Genomic DNA, 23,606 nt, shown 5'->3' on the forward strand with positions numbered 1-23,606 from the left:
TTACTATATGAGTATTACAAAAAGTAACTTCTGAGCAAATAATATTGCCAGGTACAAAAATGATGTTTTCTGAATGATAAAGGCACCAAATCACCAAGGGAGTATAACAATCCTAACCATTTATGCACCTAATAACTGAGCTTTAAAATAAATTAAAAAAAAAAAAAACTTGATAGAACTGCAAGAAAAATAGATCAATCCAAAAACAGTCAAGAGAGGGAAGCAGATTTGGCTCAACTGATAGAGCATCTGTCTACCATATGGGAGGTCCAGGGTTCAAAGTTAGGTCCTCCTGACCAGTGTGATGAGCTGGTCCACGCATAGTGCTAATGTGTGCAAGGAATGCCATGCCACGCAGGGGTGTCCTCTGCACAGGGGAGCCCCACATGCAAGGAGTGCACCCTGCGAGGAGAGTTGTCCTACGTGACGAAAGCACAGCCTGCCCAGGAGTGGCATTGTACATACACAGAGCTGACCCAGCAAGATGACACAACAAAAAAGAGACACAAATTCCCGGGGCCACTGACAAGAATACAAGCAGACACAGAAGAACATACTGTGAATGGAACATACAGAGAGCAGACAATGGGAAGTGGGGAAGGGGAGAGAAAAATAAAATAGTCAAGAGATTTGAAATTCTGAAAAAAATTTCAGTTTCAATATAAGCAAGGATATAGAAGATTTGAACAGCAATGTCAATTAACTTGACATTTATAAAACATTTATAAACACTCTACCAAAACACAGTAGCATACACATTTTTTCATGGGTACATATAAACGACCATATTTTGGACCATAAAAAAAATCACAATAAGTTTAAAAGGACTCAAGTCATACATTACTATGTTCTCTGAACACGCAGAATAAAATTTGAAATCAATAAAAGATCTCTAGAAAAGTTCCAAATATTTGGTAACTAATTACACTTCTAAATAATCAATATGTCAAAGAAGAACTCAAAAGGGAAATTCAAGTGTTTTGAACTGAATAAAACTGCAAGCACAACATATTAAAATCTATGGGCTCTTGGTAAACCAGAAATTAGGGACAAACTTACAGTACTAGATGTCTATATTAGAAAAGATCAAAGTCTTCAACTAAATGAACTTCTATTTAAGGAACTAGAAGAATAGCTTATATAATTAAACTACCTATAAGAAAAAGATCTAATAAAGAACAGGAATCAATGAAATAGAAAACAAATTACCTTCTCAAAGCAGGTAATTTGTGATAATCAGTACAAAGAAAAACATCTCTAGCCAGACTGACCAGGAATGAGAGTATTCACAAATCAACAGTACCAGAAATGATAGGTGATATCACTACAAAGTTTACAGATACTCAAAGAATAACAATTTACATAGTTTAGATGAAATAGAAAAAAAAATCCTTAAAATACATAAACAATCAAAGGTCTTTCAAAAATAAGCAAGTGTAGAACTGTAGAACCGTATCTATTAAATAAACAGACCTATATTTATTAAGGATATTGAATACATAGTTTAAAACTTTCCCACAAAGAAAACTCTAGTTACAGGTGGTCTTCATTAATTCTACAAAACATTTAAGAAAGAATACCAATTCTAAACAAACTCTTCCAGTAAACTGAAGAGGAGGGAATAATCTCAATTCATTGTATGAGGCCAGTATTATCCTGATACCAAAAGCAGACAAGGACATCATTAAGAAAACTATACACCAAAATCTCTAAAAATTTTAGCTATTTGATCCAACGATATTTTAAATGGATAATATAATCAGGCCAATTGGGATTTATCCATGCATTCAAGATTGGTTTAACATTCAAAATGTAATTGATGAAGACTCTAGGAAATGGCGATGGAGTAATAGACAGACCTGAATGTGCTCACAAAAACAAAGGAGAAAGAGCCAAAAACTGTCTGAGGCACCTGCTTTGGGGGTCAGCTATACAACTCCTGGGAGGGTGAGAAACATAGAAACAAAGAAGCCAAAATGACAAACATGAGTTACCAAGCCCCAGTGGCTACTGAGAATGGTTTCCCTTCCCCATGCCCAAGATATTAAGCTGGGGTAAAACATTTGACTCACTGTTCCTGATTGAGAGGGGAAAAGAAATCTTCCTCCCTGTCAGGTGTTTCAAGGAAAAAGGGAGGGGAGGTCAGGTGCTTTTTCTTCAGTGAATTCAGCCAGCAGAGCCAGTTTTGAATCTCCAATCTAGAGATTCAACACAGAACACAGGAAAGCCAAGCTGAAAACACCTCTGTGGAAAGGTGTGCTGACTAATGCCATCTGCTAGCCTGTCTGGAAATCGCATAGATAAAAGCGGTTCCCACTCCCTGTATCCAATCCCTGGGATTAAATCTGAGCCCAATAGTGAATTCCTGGCTCGATTCTGAAAACTTAAGCTGGGCAATTTTAAAGACAGAATAAGTTGAACCAAATATCAAAGAAGAGCTGTGAAAAAAACAATAGGCAGGAAAGAGAAATTACCCATCACAGTAAATTCACCAAAATATTCGGATTCCTAGACATCAGGAAAAAATTTACAAGCCATACTAGGAAACGGGAAGAGATGGCCTGGCCAAAAGAACAAACCAAATATCCTAAAGAGATACAGAATTTAAAGCAATTAGTGATAATCACACACCTCTCTTAAATCACTTCAAAGAATTTAAAGAAAATATGACTAAAGAAATAAAGAATATTAAGACAACACTGGAACAGCATAAAAAACAATCAGAAAGCCTGCAAAAAAGAGTAACAGACCTTGTGGGAATGAAAGACACAATGCATGAGTTTAAAAATACATTAGAGGCATATAACATCAAATTTGAATTGTTCAAAGACAGAATTAGTGATTTCAAAGGCAGAACATATGAACTAGAAAAGACAGGAGAACAGAAAGAGAACGTAATGGAAAAAATGGAACAGGGTCTTAAGGAACTGAATGGCAACACAAATCACACAAACATTTGCATTACTGGTGTCCCAGAAGGAGAAAAGAATGGAAAAGGGGCAGAAAGAATATCTGAGAAAATAATGACTGAAAACTTTCCAACCCTTATAAAGGACATAAATATCAGTATCAAAGAAGAACAACACACCCCAAACAGATTAAATCCAAATAGACCTACCCCATGACACCTACTATTCAAAGTGACAAATATCAGAGATAAAGAGAGGGTTCTGAAAGCAGCAAGAGAAAAGCAAATTATCACATACAAGGGAAACTCAGCAAGAATAAGTGCTTGATGCATTTAAGGTAGTGTAAAAGAAAAACTATAGTTAATGATTCTGTATCTGGCAAAGCTGTCGCCCAAGTACAAAATCATCACAGATAAACAAAAAAAGAATATTTTACCAAAAGACCAGAATTACAAGAGATACTAAAGGGAGTGCTGCAGCCTGGCAGGAAAAACTAGTTGAGAGATCTGGAGAAGAGTTTAGAAATAAAGATTACTAGGAAGAGTAAATGAAAGAATAAGAAAAACAAAAGAACAATATGACAACAAAGAGCTGATGGATAAAATGGAAGAAGTAATGCCTTTACAGTAAGAATACTGAATGTTAATGGATTGAACTTCCCAATCAAAAGACATAGACTGATAGAATGGATAAAGAAAAAATGAACCATCCATATGTTGTCTACAGGAGACCCACCTCAGACATAAGGACACAACCAGGTTAAAACTGAAAGGTTGGAAAAGGTATTCCTTGCAAATAGTAACCAAAAAGAGTTGGAGTCAATCACATAAATGCAAAATAGCATTATAGTATATGAATAGTAATTATTCAGTGCAACTGGCAAATTGTTCCTGTTACCAGTATCCTGTAATTTTTTTCATACAAAATAAACTCTTGCTTTTAATTGAGGAGGACTGGAGAAGACATATTTTTAGATACTTCATTTTTCTTTAACCCTTTCTTATTCATACTTTAATTAAAATAATATATCTGGGTCAATAATGATGTAGCATGGCTACTGTTGAACAATATTTTTCTGCTTCATAAAATTATGGGAGTTGGCAAATTGTTATCTGCTGTAATTTATTCCAATAAGATGTGCCAAATTCCCAAATAGGAATTTGATTATCTAGAAAGAAATATGGCTTAAATGGAAATAAATAACTAAGCCAATAATTAATTTCCTTCTTAGAGATCATTACATCCAACAGTTAGAGCTGTAATTTTAAAATCAGAATTATGTTATAATTAATTTCTATTATAAATAAATTACTTAAATTTATAAATGTTTATTGCTAGGCTTTCTATTTGTGTGTGTGTTTGTAATCAATCCTTTATTGAAACTGGTAATTTGCACACTTTATAACAGAAAAAAAAATATTCAATATATACAATCTTTGTCTGAACTATTTGGCATACAGAAGGCATAGTGATAATACAATCTAATCTTTGTAAGAATCTGTGCATAAAAGTCACCAAAGAGACATGTGAACACGACAATGAAATGACATCATAGGTCCAGTAAAAATTTAGCATAATACAAAACATACCCATCTATTGCAAATGACTTCTTCCTAAATATATATAAAACATACCATCTATGACAAATGGCATCTTCCTAAATACCCAGCTTTCATTCAGTAGAAATTTATCCAGAGCCTGAAGTGGATATTTGTTGTGTAGTTATGAGTCTCTTAATTGACACAACCTCTGCATTTAGTCTGCTGTCCCCTACTTCAAATATAAATTTTCTGGGTCAGCCACTTTATAGACATTGTCTTTAATTCAGCAACTCCAGTTCTGAAACTATTCTGAGTCATGCCATTAAGTTCTTTTTGATTCCAGTATTCTGATTTGAGAGACCAGTCTCGAATGTTAGTCACCTGCACTGAAAAGGACGTGAGAGACGAACATACCACAGTTGGGGCATGAAGCTTTTCAAGTTCAATGTGTCTTTTAGATGTCACTTCCTTCATGGGCAAGGAAAGTTTTTGCACGGCATCAAATTTGTTATCTAACGCCTCTACTTTTATCTGCATGGTTTTGGCTTTGATCCAAACCTTGTGTGGCAATGCAGAAGAATTCGCTTCTGGAACCCTCACCACTGTCGCTTGTAGGCATTTCAGTTCATCCAGAGAATAGATTGGGCCCTTGGGAACCTGCTACTCGTCTTCTCCATTGGATGGCTTTCCAACCACGCCATCATCAGTCTCTCATATTCTCGGGGAATTAGTGGAGGATCGACTGATTTGCAGAGAGACAACAGAAATTCTTTTCCTGGAAAATGTGAGTAGCCAGAAAAGAATTTCCTATATAGTTTTGATATATGGAGGCTGTATAGGAGACTCTGTCTTCTCTAGGCTCTCTCGAGTAGGTTTCTAGCTCCATCTGCTCTTGTTTTATGATCTGGCACTTGTTTTCAGGGCTTGTGCAGTTATTCTGGACAGGACTCTCCTGAGCATGGTCTACTGAGGATACTTCTGAAACACACAAAAGAGAACTCTGCGGGAATGTTTAATGACAGAAATACAACTACTTGCAACCATAGGTTGCACAGCACAGGTCCATGCTCATCTACAAATGAGCTAATGCTGGATTTGGAAGTCTGACAGTTTTGAAAGTATACAGCTGTAAAATTACTGAATTTCTGAATCTTTTGAGCATAAGCTTTGGAGCTAATTAAACCAAACTTTAATGTTAGCAAAAGCAGTTCAGCTTTTAGCATGGCATTTTCCTCTCCCAGAACAATTTTCTAAAACCAGATCATTCCTCACAGTTTCTCACAACACTGTTTGGCAGCTTTGTTACTTTTCTGCCTTTTTCCCCCAATACGTAGCATCTTTCTTTTCAAAAGGAATGAATTCCTGCTTTTTCTGACAGGCTGAATATTTGTTTTTCCCCACACTTCATTTAGTAGCAAGTCTTCACTTGTACTCAAATCCTCAGACACTTCAGCTAGAGAAGAATTAAGTACCATCATCTAGTCCACACTGTTACCAATATCCAGAGAGGCCTGTTCCTTTTTGATGGTCTGCATCTTCCTCAGATTCATCAGAAACAAACTTCACCTAAGGAGATGATGTAGGAGAACAAAATTTCCCCAGAATTCTCAAGCTCTTTAAAAGCCATAATTTAAAATCCATCAATAATCTTCCTTTTGGGGCAAGCTTTCAGGAGGAATCTCCTAGGCTCTTCTAACTGAACTGCGTAGATGTCTTTTAGGCTATCTGGTGCCATGGCTCTGGCCGGGGGCAGTGAGCCTAGCACAAGGAGCTGGAGGGAGTGGGGCGCGCCCTTGGTGCCCACAGGTTAGGTGCCGGGCACAGCATGGAAGGCAGGCAGGTGCGCAGGTTCCACCAGCACCTTGGCAATGCTGATAGGTGTGTCTAGGCTACCTATTTTTATCATTGATTATTTTAAATCTAACCTGGATTTGCACTCTCTTTTAAAACCTGTTAATTTCTTTTAATCTTTTTCTCTATGTATTTTACAATTTTACAATAAAGGACTTTTAACAGCTAAAAAAAGTCACTGATTATACACTTTGGATAGATGACATGGTATGTGAATATATCTTAATAAAACTGCTTCATAAATAAATAATTGTGCAAGAATAGCCAGAAATAGCAGCTATTACAGCAGGGGAAACTGAGAGATTGGTGAAGAATTTTCTTTCTTGCCTGTTTTTTGTTTATTATTATTATTGAAATAATAAAATGCTTTAATGATTGAAGTGAATGCACAACTATATGATTATACCAAATATCATTGATTGTACACTTTGAATAAATTGTATGCTTTATTAATATGTATCAATAAAATTGATTTGTAAAAAACAAAACAAGTAATTGATATTACCAAGCCTCTTCCATGTGTCTGTGTTGTGAAGCTTGGGACTCTAGAGAAAAATGGAGAGGGGAATGCCTGCCATTGTTTTGTTCTTGTTGGAACCTGTGCTTGGGAAGGGTGGGAGTTGGGTGTCTTCATCAATATACTCTCATTTACACACACACACACACACAACAATAAACCATAACAGAAAAACCACATAAACACAGGAGAAAAAAACCCTGAGAAATCCTGCATCCATTCTTGATAAAATTTTTTCATAACAGAAAAATAATATAGTCCAACAGGAAAAAAGCAGAAACAAAACAAACAAACAAACAAAAAACCTGGGAAATCCAACATCCACTCCTGATAAAAACTAGGAATAGGAGAGAATTTCCTCAACAAGATGAAAGGGCATCTATATAAATCCTACAGTTAACATACTTAAAAGTAAAAGACTGAATGCTTTCCTTTTGGTATCAGTAGCAAGACAAGGATGTTCACTCTCACTATCTCTATTCAACATTGTACTAGAGGTTCTAGTCAGTGAAATCAGGTCAGGAAAACAAATACAAGGCATCTACATTGGAAAGGAAGAAATAAAGCTATCTTTATTCACAGAAAATATTATCATCTATGTATTAATAGACTATCCACATCCATAGCAATCTAGAAAAAAGGCTTCTAGACCAAAAGAATCAATAAGTGATTTTAGTGAGGCATATCTTCCTCATGAGTCTGAAGACTCAATATTGTTAAAAGGTCAATTGTACTCAAATTTATATAGAGTCAACACAATTCCAATCAAAATATCAGTAAAATATTTTTGTAGAAGTCAAAAGTTGGATTCTAAATTCATATGGAAATAAAGGTGTAGACTAGTCAAAACAAATGTGAAATAGAAGAGCAAACTTGGAGGACTAACACTATTAATAGCATCAACAATTATTAACAGTACAATAATCAAGATAGTATAATAGACAAATATATCAAAAATCAGAATAAAGTCCAGAATTAGAACCACACAACTGATTTTTGACAAAATTTTAAAGTCAATTCGGTGAAGAAAGGATAATCTTTTCAACAAATGGTACTAGAAAAATTGGATATCTATATGCTAATAACGTCAATTCATACCTCATATCATACAAAACTGAATTCAAGATGGCTCATAGACCTAAACTATAAAACTTACAGAGAAGAAAACAGAAGAAAATTTTTGAGAAACTGGGTTATGCAAAGAAGTCTTTGCGCCAACATCTATAGCACAAACCATAAACGAACAATTGATAACTTGGACTTCATCAAAATAGAAGACATATGCTCTCCAAAAGACAATTTTAGGAGAATGAAAAGACAAGCTACAAACCAGGAGTAAATAGTTGCAAAGCATATATCCCATACAGGTTTTGCATCCAGCATATATAAAGAATTCCCTCAAAATTTAATTAGAAAACAAATGATTCAATTAAAATAAATGGGCAAAAGATTTGAACAAACACTTCATCAAAGATAGCCATATAGCAAAATAAGCACTTAAAACAATGCTGAAATGCCATTAGTCTTTAGTTAATGCAAATGAAAACCCGAACAAAGTAACACTATACACCTAATTGAATGGCTTACATTAAATAGATTGTATCATATCAAGTGTTGGTGAAAATGTGGAGGAACAGGAACTCACATATACTGCTGGTGAAAATGTTAAATAATACAAACACTTTGAAAAAGAGTTTGGCAGTATCTAAAAAAGTTAATTACACACCTACAATATGATACAGTCATTCTACTCGTACACATTTACATAAGAGCACATGAATATACAAAGATGTAAGACATAAATGTTCACAGAAGTTTTACTTGTGATAAGCAAAAACTGGAAACAATCCAAATGTCCATCAATGGGTGAATGAAAAAAAACAAATATTGGTGGGTCAATACAGTGGGAATACTTCTTAGCAATAAAAAGAATGAACTACTGGCATACTCAACAACATGGGTGAAACTCAAAAGTAATTATGCTGGAAGAATCCAGAAAGTAAAAGTACATATAGTATAATTCCATTTATATAAAAATTCAGAAAATCAATAGACAGAATGAATATAAGAGCATGTCTAAGGGGCAGGGGAGTAGAAGACTGGTTACAGGGATTACAAAGGAAAATGAAATTTCTTAGGTCTGAGAGTGACAGATATGTACATACTCCTGATTATACTGATTAAGAAACAAATGAGTTGAAAACCTCAAATTAAAACAAGATTCAAAAAAGACTAAAAATTTAGAGTAAGTCAATTGGAAACATAATTCAAATGACTCTGCGATTAACATGGCTCAAGTCGTCTGTATAGTGGGCACTCCCGATGCCATACTTTGGTCTATTATAACCCAAAGAATATTGAATTCCCATCCTAGGGAGTCTGCTACTTTCTCTAAAAGGATGGCAAGAATCCCTGGAGTATAAGGCAGTGCCTAGTAAAGGAGGATAGACGATCATGCCAGGCCCTTGATATGGATGATTGTACTTTTGAAACTTTACCTGTGAAATGAACACTTAGTCTAGTATTATATGTTGCTGAAAAGTTGACTCCAGAGAGCCTCCTTGTTGTTCAAATGTGGCCTCTCTCTAAGCCAAACAGCATATAAATGGATTACCTTCCCTCTGGTGGGAAGAAATGACTCCCAGGCATGAGCCTCCCTCTCAAGAGGGATTATTATGAAATGCCAATTAGCAATGCATCTGGAAAAAGACCTTGACCAAAAAGGAGGAAATAGTAAATACAAATGAGTTTTATGACTAAGAGATTTCAAAGTGAGTTGGGAGGTCATTCTAAAGGTTACCTTTATGCACATCTCAGCAGGATGCACTGACTGTCACAGTAAACAATGCCTTAAATAGCGGGGCTCCTGAGGACTAGAGACATCCAGCTACTATAAGCAGGACAGACAAGCTCAGGAATCCAGCACCTTGTCAGTGGGCTTTACTTTGTATGAATACTCCCCAGCAATACAGAGTTAAACTTATTTATAGTTTCCCTACACATGGCTCTTCTGCCCCTTTTATTTGAACCTATCATGAGCACAATACTTGATAAACATAAACAAACATAAATACTTGATAAACATAAATCTTTGGTCCATCCATGTGCCAGCTGAACCCTGAATCTCAACAGAGTTGCCAACACCTACTTGCCAGTTCATTGGACTCACCCGGGACAATTGAAAGGGGATGATGATGGGCAATACCATCCCAAGGAACAGAAAGTATCTGCAACTTAAAGAAAAATAGTTCCATTTATCTGACCCATGAGACCTAAGCCCCCTCTCGATCAGAAGCAAAGTAGGCATCACTATCCCAAAATCCTGAGGACTGGGGAGTGAACAGCTTGGACAGGACTTCCACTGAAAAGATGATGAAAAATTGAACCTTAGAATATAATAATTACAGCCAGCTGGAATAAGCTGAGCCTACCATATAAGCAATGAGTCTCTGTTAATACTCTAAAAGGTACCCGTAACATATATCGAATAAAAGATAATTCAATTTCCAATTTTATAAAAATACATATTGTGGCATATATTAATATATATCAAACTATGAAAATCTTACTTAGGTTTGGCCAACAATAAAATACCTCAAACAATAATTTAGAATTAAATCAATATTTCCTGACACGGAAGTTGTCAATAATATTTTATTTCATTTTTATACTTGAAAAAACAATCAATAATACAGCCTGCAAGGTGTAATGACATGTGTTTATTAATAAATTTTCATAGAAACATTATGCAAGTGTACACCCAAAAATGTTAATAGGATGGTGATCATATTTATAGGACGTTTCTCCTTTATTTACACCATTTTATACTCAAAATCATAAGATACTATTTAATATTAAAAAGTTAAGCTAAAAACTATCACTTAACTGGTAGGGAAAGATTGAGAATTTCTGTTGAGAATTTAGTTCCAAGAAAAGTTTAATGTTATTTCATTTTTCTATAGGAATTACAAGAACATCTTAGGGTGAAAAGTCAAAAGAAGATATATCAAATAATAGAGTTGTGCTATTTATATTACAGTCAAAATAACATTTTCATAACTTTCAATTTTTATAGAAGGCCTATTATTTGTGATAACTGGTCCATAGTAATCTCATAATGCATACTTTGAAAAATCAAAATTAGTAAAGTTTCTCCTCAAACCATTCAAGTTAAGAGGTCAAAACCTCACCCTACCTTCCTGTCACTCTCTTCTCTGCTTCTACGCCGCTGTTCCTCAATTCTAGCTTCTCTTTTAACATCTTCTCCAATCTTTGTCAGAAGTAACATCTCTTTTGTCTTCCATTCCTATAGAACACAATGCTATCCTACTCAGAAGATTTTTGTACTTTGTCCACTCACCAACAAGCAAGTCATATACTTGACATTCATACATTGGCTTTAGAATGGGTTTTTCTTATTACATTTCTCTTAGTAAGGCATGATTATTATTACTAAAGCTAAATTCTAAAATTTAAAGAGCAGAAATTGGCTCATCTATATAGTTTATGTTCTCAGTCTATTTTAAGTAATAACTAGTAAATTATAGCTGTGATAAAAGATTAATGGAGGAAAGTTCTACATGCCTGAAATGACTTCAAGCCCTATGATGAGGCAGCTAAAATCTAAAAATGAAAACAACTGTACACAATTTTTCTGTCAACATTTTAAATTTGTCTCTCACCTCTTCAATTTTTTTACGAAGACTAAGTTTTCTTCTTGTGTATTCCCGCTGTCGTCTTTCCTCTCTATCCATCTGAATTAGGCGTTGCTCTTCTGCTGTACGCTCAAGTTGTTCTAATTCTCTACTTATCATATCCAAATATCTAAGTAAAAGCACAAATATTAGTGAACATGAACTAGTTAGATCCCTTATGATGGCAGTATCTGCTTTGATATTCCCAAACTACCTCCTTGCTTGCTTTTTATTTCTTGAACTACAGGAATTTTAGTTTTTATTATCAGCCATGTTATGGACTTTAATTCAGTCTGACCCACCAACTTACAATTCTTCATTCATTACACAGGTTTCCCTGCTATACCAGTATCTGTTACTATGGCCAAGACAATCGTAAAATGTGGTACAGACTTACTGAAATAATTTTACACAGTAAGGACTCATAGCTCAGGCCATTATACAAAGAAAACAAATCAACTGAAGCAGTGACTCCAAATTTAGGGGGGAAAACCCAGTACATTTGAATATCTTAAGAAAAAGGTGGCTACTAAGTTCCCTGTAATTTATAAGCCCTTGAAGAGAACCCCCATCTATAGTCTGAGCCTCTGGTGGGCCAGTATATATTATGGCACTATCATGAAATGACACTGTGGATTATAAAAGTAATACAAAGAAACTCTATCCCTCATCCCCAATGAAGGAGAGAAAGAAAAAGAAGAGTAATCCTTTCATCTCCTAAGAAAGAGCTTGCCACAGAATGGAAACATTTGAATGTGTGTAATAGTTGAATAAGTTTACAAAGTTTCTTGGAGCTAATACATTTATACTGGCATCAGATCAAGTTATATTACAGCTCCTTTATTTACCTTGCACTAACTTCTTCAAACTTAATGCTGTCAGTCCTTAAAGATTAATCATAAGCAATTGCGATTGCTTGAGGCAGAGGCTAAAAGACAAATTCTCTTCCTCTCCTTCTATGGAAAGAATTGTGATTCTGATTTTTCCTTCAGTTACTGGTTTGGTTTACTTCTTGGGTTCCCAGAAGTCCTAACTTCTCTGGTAGAAATTCTTCTTCCTAGCCTTGGCACCAACGTTTCCAAAACCCCGCACCTCTCTGTCTCTCTTCCTTCTTCTTCACACAAAGGGTACTTTAGGGGAGTCAAAGAGTGCCAGTATTGTTTTTTATCCTGCATTCAATTCTTTCTAAAATTTTCTAAACTTATCTGGATCTACAAGATTTATACAAAATATGCATTAACTTCAATCTTACCTATGCCTTATTAACCGTTCTTGGTCCTTCATAGATTGAGTGCCCCCCTGTAATAACCAGTTTTGAAACTGTGCAACATCAGAATTTTCAAGGCTTTGGTTGTTTTCCTGTAGTTTATTTACTTGCTTTGCAAGCATTTTCTTAAAAAAAGAAAAAGAAAAAAAGTATATATATGTATGTGTGTGTGTGTACATGTGTATAAATATACAAAAACAAAGTGCAAAGTGCCTTTTTAAATTTCCCAGAAATAAAACGTCCTAGATATACCTTTTTTTATACTAGGATTTAGTAAAATTTCTATACTTTACAAATGGTTACTTCTATTTACATTTCAATCTATTAGTAATCCATTCCAGTCAACTGAACCAAAGTAAAAATTTCTCTCTGGGGAAAAAAAAAGATAAAACACTTCATTTTATTTTACTAACCATTCTGGAAAAATAAAATTAATATGTGGAAGAAATGCAGAAGCTCTCCAGTCACACAGAAGAAGAAAAGGGGGAAAGTATAAGTATAGGGAAGTTATTTCCATTTTTAGCCAAATCTCTTAACCTCAGCATAAAATCTGCACCCACATAAATCACACCTTACTCAATCTTATCCAACTTTCTTGAAATTAAAACATGAATTCTCTCACACATATACAAACACACACCTTTGAGTTATCAACTGAAAGAAAGTTCCTGTCTATAGCCTCTCACTCTAAACCCAATCATTCTACTTTACCTTTAATAGCAACATTTTTTTAAACTGGATGAATACAGGTGCGTATGTATGGATACACAAACAAATACACAAAGTGCATGTCACCTGTAGAATACTGCAGCCATTCATATTGTTCTTCTCCTACTACTCCGGTTGTTTTGAGTTTCAGGTTAAGATTCTTACTCTTTCAATAAACTCTTCCTATTGGCCGCAGCTCAGGTAGAAGGGACACAACTGAGTAGAATCTACCAAATTATGCCAGCTACCATTGACATATTAATAGATGACCTGGTCCCTTTCTCCTTTTGACCCAATATAAAAACCTTCAAATACAGTTTATTACTGCCAAAAATTTTCAGTTGGAAATCTTACTAGATTTGTTATGTCCATAATTAAAGGTGAAAATATTACAAGAAAATATTCAACAAACCTTTCTTCCAAACTTTATGTAAAGAAAACAAGTTTAAGTATTTAACTTACTTGTTCTCTTATATAGTTTCTTTCAAAGTCTAATTTTAAACTGGTAAGATATTGTCTGTACTTATTCAATTCCCTTAAGGTACATACAATCTAAAAAACAAAACAAAACAGAAATAAATAAATACAAATATTTGGCAATCATAGTAATCAATTTCCAGAGAAACAACAGTAATAACGTTCATTTTGAGAATATTTTTGTTACCAAGAGTAATAGCACCTTTTGCTAATAATTCTGTAAACCATATCTCTCCACAATTGCTAATAACCAGGAAATTTCTATACAAATAATAGAAATATGGCTTACATCACAATAAGGAATTTAGTATATACAATTATTTTCAGTTACTAAAATAAAATACAAATGTAATAACAATGTTTAACCACAATGAGAATGTATTCTATCACATGGAATTCTGCTAGGTTCCCATTTTTCTCAAGTTTTTAAAAAGTTTATGAGACATATTCCTTGACAAGCATACAGTCCCATTAGAGACAAAGAGAATTATGATACAGCTGGTGAAATTATTTATACATCTGTACCCCCTCTAATCATTTGGTAATAGTCTTCCAGTGATGTCAAAGAAAAAAAGGTGAAGAAAGAAGTAGTTTCATTTGGAAACAATAATGGCCTTATTTCTCATGAAGCAAATACTGAGTAATTTATGGAATTCCCATTACATATTATCTAATGACCAATTAGATAAGCATCCTGGTGAGAGGTAAATTTAAGTCAAGTCTTGAAGGTTTTTACTTATAAAACCTTATAAACAAGAACTTATAAACTTATAAACAAGAAATAATCTTCAACCCACTTTATTATTGCTGGTGATGTAGCCACCTTTTTTTAATCTCCTCAGGATATCTTTGCGTTGATAGTATGCTTTTAAATGTGGATCATGGAGACTTTTATACTGGTTTTCCAAAAGTCGACAACAAGGATCAGACAGGTTAAAACCATAAGAAGGTCGAAAAAGCTGCAAACAGAGATTCAAAAATAGTATAAATGTAAAATTAATGAATTAGCACTTTAAAAAGCATCTTACTGAAACGACTATAATGTTCATTGAAACTAAAACATGAAAGAAGTATCTGAAGTGGAGGGAAACCAACAAGAGAAAGATTTGGGAATTGCCTTTTCCTTGCCTCTCTTTCCTACCTGCTTGAATTACTCTAAATATTCACCTTCATTCAATTAGTTCCTCCCCTGAGCCCCAACAGCCCCTGGCTTTGAGCTAAAGAAGAAATGAGAAGAGGAAAAAGAAGGGGATAAGATCTAATTTGTTTTAAATTATAAAGTCAGTGCTAGAATTCTCCCTTTCCTGCTCCCTCTTCTACGCCAAGGCACTGCATCAAAGGAAAAAATGAAGAAAAATAATAGAAAACCCTCTCAACATGATTCATGGAAACAATTTTAACAACAAATAATAAAGGTAAAACTCGAATGTCAAAGATTATGGATTAAAGAGTTATTGTATCTTGGGTCTTCTCAATGAAGGAAATCCAAAGATTTCTGAGTGCTAGAGTGAAGAGAAAACTGAGAAAAGGATTTATTATATAGTTTTCCATATTAAAGAACTAATTATAAAGGATATTTATAGGAATTGAGGTTTTTCCATATGTAAAAAGACCAAATACAACCTTATACCATACCTACTAGCATATAAAAGAAGGAAAAGGTAATCAGCTAATAGTCATGTTTCTATATTTATTATTCCTTTACCTCATTTGTAAATTAAAACATTATCATATTGAGTTTTTTGTTGTTTTTTTAAAGATTTATTTTTTATTTATTTTTCTCCCCTTCCCCCCACCCAGTTATCTGCTCTCTGTGTCCATTTGCTGTGTGTTCTTCTGTGATTGCTTCTATCCTTATAAGCAGCACTGGGAATCTGTATTTCTTTTTGTTGCATCATCTTGTTGTGTCAGCTCTCCGTGTGTGCGGCGCCATTCTTGGGCAGGCTGCACTTCCTTTCATGGTGGGCGGCTCTCCTTACGGGACACACTCCTTGCGCATGGGGGCTCCCCTACGCAAGGGACACTCTGCATGGCAGGGCACTCATTGTGTGCATCAGTAAGGTGCATGGGCTAGCTCCACACAGGTCAAGGAGGCCCGGGGTTTGAACCACAGACCTCCCATGTGGTAGGTGGACGCCCTATCCATTGGGCCAAGTCCGCTTTCCCCAGAGTGGGTTTTTGTTTTGAGTTCTTTGTCCAATTTCAATAGCAGAATGATAATGGTTAAGGTAAGCCCTTTGAATGGGAAAAAGTGGAAGACTGAATAGGTATTTAAGTTAGTGGAGAATGTATTCTTTCTTTTTTATTTTCTTTCAAGTTTGAAGGCCAGAACAAGCAGAAGTTTTAGTCCAAGGTGATGTCAAAGCAGGAACTAGCTCAGATGAAGGACAACAGGAATAGATGTGGGATGGGGCAAACCAATGACCACCTGCCCTATTTGCAAGCATCCAATTCAACTTATACTGCCAAGCAACACTGTGTACCAATTAACAGGCCTGTCAGCAGGTACAAATTTATGACTCCTGTGTTTATTTTGGTTATAGTCATAACCTTATCCAATTCCCAAAGGAGCCAGGCTTGGTGGAGCCCTAAAAATAGCTCCTTAATGGGTAAATTGGAAGAAACTGTATATGCCAGAAAATAGACCAATGGGAGGAAAACAATAGGATGCTAGTGTTCCTTTTCCATTAAAAGCTTCCTTGGTAAAAATTTCTGACCTCTTGCTTAACACCAGACTCTAATCTCTCCAAAGCTGTATAGATTAGGAAACCAGATCCCCTGATTATCAGTGCTTCCCTGAGAAGGCAAAGAAAGGTATCCTGTAAAACAATGTCTTAATTCAGTGAGAAAGCAATCAAGTGACGAGGAAAGGAGTAGACTATCTCCTTTAGATGTTCATTTTTGACTCTCAACTTCTAATGTTTCTCAAAACCAAACCCTGCTATTGACCTGTGGGAAAAAAAGAATACCTTTTAACAATCCATTCATTAGAAACAGAGTAACCCTTCTGTTCTCAAGTTAAATAATTGATTTCCCTTTAAAAATCAAACTAAAGGTCTAAATATAAAGCATTACTTAACTGAAAGAAAAAATAAGGGCCTCAAAATGTCTGTCTTCAGGTAACTAGTCTTTGGGGGAGAATTAATAAAGAATAGAGAAAAACATTTTTAAAAAGTGGTTGACAAGTGAATTAATGTTGACAGAGAACAGATAATGGCAATATATTAAACAATATATTTGAGGAAGCAGACAAAAGACAGGACTAAGTGTATACACCAAATAAGAGCGATAGGAGTTATGGAACAGATTTCAAGTCTGCTTTAGGAAAATTAGTGTCTGTAGGTGTGACTTGGTCAATTTATGTGAGGCTGGCATATTTTTAACTAGCTTGCCCTATTCTAGTAAAACAGATTGGTTTTCAAAAGGGAAGTTACTTTTTCCAGCAACAAAACTCTAAGAAATCTTGTTTATTAAACATGTATCAAATACCAACAGGTCCGTCATTTCTGATGACATCATAGACAGGAGAAGGGTAAGGGAGTCACGCAGAATTCTTTTTTATAGAATTTTTGCTCTAGTGATTAAGAATGTAAACAAGAACATGATATATCTTTTTCACTTTGGTCACTTAGTCAAGAGCTGGAGAAGTTGGAGGGAGAGAGGGCGAGGGCTAAAAACATGAAAGAGTTTGTGGGAAGTGCAAACTACAACCCAATATGATTAAATGTGTGAAATACAAACCAAGGGCAATGCTAAGGATTGCTAAGGATGGCTCAAAGTCATAGATTAGGGAGGTGAGATAAGGGCATGCCAGGTTTTGGAAGCAAAGTGTTAAAAGGCATAGAAGAATTAGCATGTTGTGTACAGGTAGGTAGAAAAGATGGCAGCCTGTCCAAACTGAGACTGGGTTGGAGAAAAGCTAGGAAGGGAATACTGGGGTGAATCACGGAGGATCCTCACTGGAGTGGGCCCTTCTTTCATTAAAGTGAGGTTATAATACTAAACAAAACAAATTTTAACTCCAACTTTTCACTTTTTGTGTGAGAGAGAATTTGGCTCAAAACAAAATCATATAGAAGTGTTTTGTACCGAGAGTTTAGTCCAAGTTTTTATTGGTTGAAATCATAACAATTAAATGCCATCCAGCACTGATAACTCCTGCCGTTCAATCACACTATTCCTAACTAAACCAAAATTCACTAAATCAGTATTTAATGAGCTTTTATTGTTTAAAAAAGGTAACCTGGTTTCCTTAAATTATAAACTAAAAGAACCAAAAATTAAACTTTTCCGCCTCTGATTCTATACAAGTTACTAGATGAATTGCTTGGCACTCACAGTACCTTAGATTAGATGTGGGTGTGATTATTTTATTTCTGTGAATGTTAACGCAAATTCCATTAACGTACTTTTTTTGTTATGCAGCCTCTGAATTTAACAGCTAGGGGAAAAGTGTAAATAGAAGCAATGTAAAACATAAAAAATTAGTTTACCTTTTCACTTAAATTCGTAGTATAGAATACAGTATTGCTTCCTGGGATCACAGGCAGCTTGACCCCAAGAGGAAGATCCAGAAGTTGAGCCGCTCCGATCCCTGGAAAGTGGGTTTTGTGCGCGCCCTGGCAGATACAATTGAAGAATTTTTGTCTTTTCTTTTAGGAACTATTCATTTAGTTGAGGCCAACCTATTTCCATTTTAATGGGCCGATATCTCCGAAAAACAAAACAAAACAAAAACCCGAAAAATCATACTCTCAAGGTTAAGGAGTTCAACCTGCTGGTCGTCCCGGAAGACCTCCCGCTTCCGGCGTCACTGGCTCTGCCTGGTCCCATTTCCGACACCAGACGCAGCAGCCACCGCCGGCGGCGCGGCACGAGGGCACCGGAAGCTGTACACGCAGTGCCGCCCCTTCCCCTCCTCGGCGGTTCCACCACCCCCTCCTCGCCCCAAGCCAACAACGCCGTGGTGCCCGGCGAAGCCCGACGCCGTCTGCCAGGCGGCCACTCACGTCTCCGCACTGGCGGCTGTCTGCGGCCATGCTGCTGGTGGCCGTCTTGGTGGCGGCGGCATTGGCCGCCTTGGAGCAGGCGCTGAGGTACAGCTCCATGGCCAATCTGGGACCTTCTGCCCCGGCGCCGCCCTCTCCTCTCTTCTACTCGCACCCCTTCCCAGTCCCTCTGGCCTGTCCGGACCGGGAATGGCCAGTGCCTCGCGTTCCTGAGGCCTCAACCTCCCCGCGTTCCAGGTTCCGAGCGTTTGGGGCCCCAGAAGGGGCCGCCCTGCCGAGGGGTGACCGCTACCGCGACCTCTACCAGCCCTTGGGCGCCTCCCGCTGACGCAGGGAGCAACTCCAGGCTCGAGCGCCTCCGAGTTGGGGAAATTGGTAGGGCCTAGGCATCTGGTCTAAAACGGCCGCTGTTGAAATTTCTCTCTGAAACCGCCACCCTTCATTTCAGACACAACGTATAAAGCTTTGTTAGTGGGTAGCAGGTTAATTCCTTCTCACCCCCAACTATGATTCCCTTAAACAAACATCTGTGATTGTGTGGTCCATTCTAGCTCCGGAGGCCTGGCTTTCTACATCTTATCCCTGGCGCACCCCCACGTCTCCCTGTCCTCCGCTGTTATAGACACTGACCATCCCCTACTCTCAGGTCCTACAGGGCTCATTGCCCTCTTCCTGCCCACCTACCTCCTCCTCTACATCTTTCTTTTCACTCTTGCTACCATTCCTTCCTTCTCTCCACTCCCTACTCCCTAACCCCCATTTCTGAAAGTTCCTTCTTTCTCCTTTTATCAGCCATCCGGCCAGCATTTATAAAGTACTTGCCTCCTATGGGCAAGTAATTGTGTTGGGCCCCTGGGATACAGCAGTACAAGAAATATGGCCCCTGTCTTCAATGAGCTAAGTGGATTTGAGCATTTTGAGCCATCTGATTTGTCAGGAGATTGGACTTAGCCTTTTACATTCCTTGGCCCACTGCTCTTTTCTGTTATTTAGTGATAATACCTATCATTTGTAAAGAACTCACTAAATACAGGTACAGTACTAAACACTCACCTCTTTTTCCTGATAGCAACTTTCTCTTTAATGGCCCCTTTTTTACAGAGTACAAAATAAAGATAATTGTTTTTAAGTTGTGTCCCCAGAAGCTTTGCTTATAACCAAGACACTCAACTTTTATATCTGCTCTATTTGTTTTTATTTTTATACCATTCATTTGCTCAGGACTCCTAAATTTGAAAGTTTAATTTAGAGATATAGTTTACTTACAGCTTGCCACATAGATGTCCCACAACGATCTCAAATTTAGTATACACATATGTCAGCACCACAATCACCACCCACAAACACACACACTTCACCAAAACAGTACAAAAAAAATAAAGGTCCCAATACTGTTCTTGCATATTTCCTTCTCAGTGGCGTAATGCCTGAGCCGGCGGGGGCGAGTCCGGGAACCTGTGGGAAGAAGCCGGGTGGGGCAGGAGTCGAGAGAAGAATGGAGGCAAGACAGGGTTCTGATCAATCAGCCTCATTTATTGGGGGTAGAACATGGGAATATATAGAGAGGGAAGGGAATGTGTACATAGGTGATAGGCTGGTCTTGTGGGTGGCAGACGTCCAAGGAGGGGATTGGCCGACAGTTTGCACCAGGTCTGTGGAGTTTCGGCCTTGCACATGCGTATTGCTGTGGTCACCTGAGTAGTGGCGGGAGGGGGAGAACAAAGAAGCAGGGAGGAGAAGAATAAGGAAATGACAGGGCAGATTTGTGAACTCCGCCATGTTGTGGGAGGCTGTAGATAGGTCTCACAGCGGGTGGCTCCCTACAGCATAACTATTATGTACCCAAGCCAGAAACCGAGGAATGTTCCTAAATCTCTCCCTTTCCCTTCACCACCATCTCTCTTCTAACTGATTCCTAAGTCCTGCTGATTTACCACCAAATTACATTGTTCCTTCCTGTCCATCCCTGAATTAAACCACTCATCATTTCTTCATGTTATTGCACAAGAACTTATATCTCCCTGCCACCACTTACACCCATAATCAATCTTTTATTTGCTATCAAATTTATCTTTAGTGTCTAACCATTTCTCTTCCTTTCATTAAACCTCCAGTTGCCATCTGGAAGACAAAGCATGTATGTAATAGACTATGTGACTTGGTTCTGAATTAATTTCCTATTGCTGCTGTAACAAATTACCACAAAGTTAGTGACTTACAAAAATTTATTATCTTCAATAATAAAAGGGCAGTTGTCTGAAATGGGCTTCACTGGACTGAAATCAAGAAACTGGCACAGCTGCTTTCCTTCTGAAATTCTAGGGGAAAATCTAAACCCTTGTCTTTTATAGTTCTAAAGGTTGCCTGCATTCCTTTGCTTGTGTTCCCTATCTCCATCTTCAAAGTTAGCAGCCAGCATCTTCAAATCTCTCTCTGATTCTGACCTTCTCCCTCCCTCTTCCATATTTAAAGGACTTTTGTGATTATACTGGGCCCACCAGATAATCCAGGATAATTTCTTTCATTTTAAGGTTAACTGTTTAGCAACCTTAATTCCATCTGCAATCCTAATTTCCCCTTGCCACATTAACCTAGTATATTTACAGGTTTTGGAATTTAGAATGTGAACGTCTTTGGTGGGTCTCTTATTTTGCCAGGGCTGCTATGATAAATACCACACACTGGTTGGTTTAAACAATGAGAATTTATTGTGTCATGGTTGTGAAGGCAAGAAGTTCAGAATCAAGATGTTAGCAAAGCCATGCTTTCTCCCAGAGTCAGTAGTGTTCTAGGGAAGGCAATCCTCCATCACATAGCAGTCAGTCTGCTTCATACTCTCCTCCTCTGATATTCTCTAACTTCTGGCCTCTATATATTCTGGCTTCTCTGACTGTGTTGGAGAATTCATTTCTTCATAAGACTTTCAGTAATGCAGACTAAGACCCGTAATGATTCAGTTTGACCACACCTTAACTAGTAGTAACGTCTTAAAAAAAGAATGTATTTACAAATGGTTTCCCATCCATAGGAATGCAGATTAAGTTTAAAAATAGGTCTTTTTGGGGGTGAATAATTCATTTCTCAACAGTAAACTCTTACCCTGCTTACCACAATCCCTTTCTCCTTTTCTGAGATCCAGTTCTCCTCTACCACCTTTCAAAATTGACCCCCAAATTATACAGAACTATTTGCAGTTGTTTCCCTATACTGAGTCTACTGGAGTATACAGCAATGAGTCCTCTGTCCCCAGGCTGGCCACTGTGGGCAGAGTTGGTAGAAGAGGTCCACCGCTCCAGGAAAGGGTAGAGAGAGGTTGGGGTAGAGAGCCAATGGTTGATTCAACTTGTAGCCAACAAATTTTATCTGCTGTGTTCCTTGAGTCACAGCCTTCTGCCAGGTGGTACCCGACCAGTGTTTGCTCTGGGAGCCGGCAGTGTAATAAACATAACCATCCTTCTCAAATACCCTACCTACTGACCTGGACTGGTTGCTGATGATACAGAGAGGAGTGAAATTTATTTCCTCTCTGGGAGAAGGGACATGTCTGCCAATCAAGGGAGAACAACACTTTCTGACAAATTTGATTTGCAAGGCTTGATTCTGAATAGTCTGCCTGAGGGAGAATTTTCCCATCACATTGTTTCCATATTGTCTGCCCTGTCAGGATTCCAGTGAATACATTCCCACCAAGGTTTGAGGAAAGAGGTCTGCTGAAGGACAAAGGATGTCATCTGCTAGCAGACCAAGCAAGTGCATGCGAAGAAGATAAAAGTTAAATAAAAAAGCTTCTTTGGCCCATTACAGCCTTCCTCCCCAAGATCCTTGAAAACTGGCCTGCAACCCATTAATGGGTCCATGACCCTGGTTTGAGCAACTACCATTACAGCCTTCCTCCCCAAGATCCTTGAAAACTGGCCTGCAACCCATTAATGGGTCCATGACCCTGGTTTGAGCAACTAAACAAGGGCAATCCTCAGGACCTAGAATAAGTTTACCCAAGAATCAAACAACAGTGATAACACACAGCCACCCATCATTAAATCTCTATGCAAGAGAGAAAAACAGCATCAGATTAAACTCACCATCATAATCAGATGCTTAGACAATAGCAAATATTATAAGCCATAGAAAGAAAAATGAAGATAACGGCTCAGGCAAAGGAACAAATCAAAGCCTCAGATGAGACACAGGATTTGAAACAACTAATCAGTGATGTTTCTACAAATCTAAGTCAAGTCAAGGAGTTGAATGATGATATGGATAAAAAATGTCATCAAGAAATCACTGGGCAAGCACCAAGAAGAATTTAAAAACTTGCAAAATAAAAGCTTGTGGGAATGAAAAACACAATAGATGAGATTAAAAGCACATTAGAGGCACACAAGAGGAGATTTGAAATCAGAATAATCAGTAATGTAGAAGCCAGAACAGTGGAAATTGAAAAAAGAGAAGAACCAGGAGAGAAAAAAATGGAAAAAATTGAGCAGGGGCTCAGGGAGTTGAGCAATAGCATGAAGTGCACCAAAATACGTGTCATGGGAGTTTCAGAAGGAAAAAGGGGCAGAAAGAGTATTGGAGGAAATAATGGGCCCAAAATTTCCCAACTTTTATGAAAGACATGAATTTACGTGTC

At 37.3% G+C, this 23,606-nt stretch overlaps 1 protein-coding gene and 1 pseudogene across 1 annotated transcript in view; both read right to left on the reverse strand.

The window, feature by feature from the left end:
• FSIP2 (fibrous sheath interacting protein 2) overlaps nt 1–19,107 on the reverse strand; it is a 111,991-nt gene extending 92,884 nt beyond the window's left edge. The window contains exons 1-7 of the mRNA XM_004464308.4: nt 18,974–19,107; nt 18,458–18,583; nt 14,762–14,923; nt 13,950–14,039; nt 12,765–12,904; nt 11,501–11,642; nt 11,014–11,124 (exon numbers count right to left, since the gene is read on the reverse strand). Coding sequence (XP_004464365.2) covers nt 11,014–11,124; nt 11,501–11,642; nt 12,765–12,904; nt 13,950–14,039; nt 14,762–14,923; nt 18,458–18,583; nt 18,974–19,072 — 870 coding nt within the window. The 5' untranslated portion in view covers nt 19,073–19,107. The remainder of the gene's footprint in view (nt 1–11,013; nt 11,125–11,500; nt 11,643–12,764; nt 12,905–13,949; nt 14,040–14,761; nt 14,924–18,457; nt 18,584–18,973) is intronic.
• On the reverse strand, nt 4,542–6,000 carry LOC101440608 (nuclear factor interleukin-3-regulated protein-like; annotated as a pseudogene).
• Nucleotides 19,108–23,606: the final 4,499 nt, after the last annotated feature.

Source organism: Dasypus novemcinctus, chromosome 7 (assembly GCF_030445035.2).
Source record: "Dasypus novemcinctus isolate mDasNov1 chromosome 7, mDasNov1.1.hap2, whole genome shotgun sequence".
Taxonomy (NCBI): domain Eukaryota; kingdom Metazoa; phylum Chordata; class Mammalia; order Cingulata; family Dasypodidae; genus Dasypus; species Dasypus novemcinctus.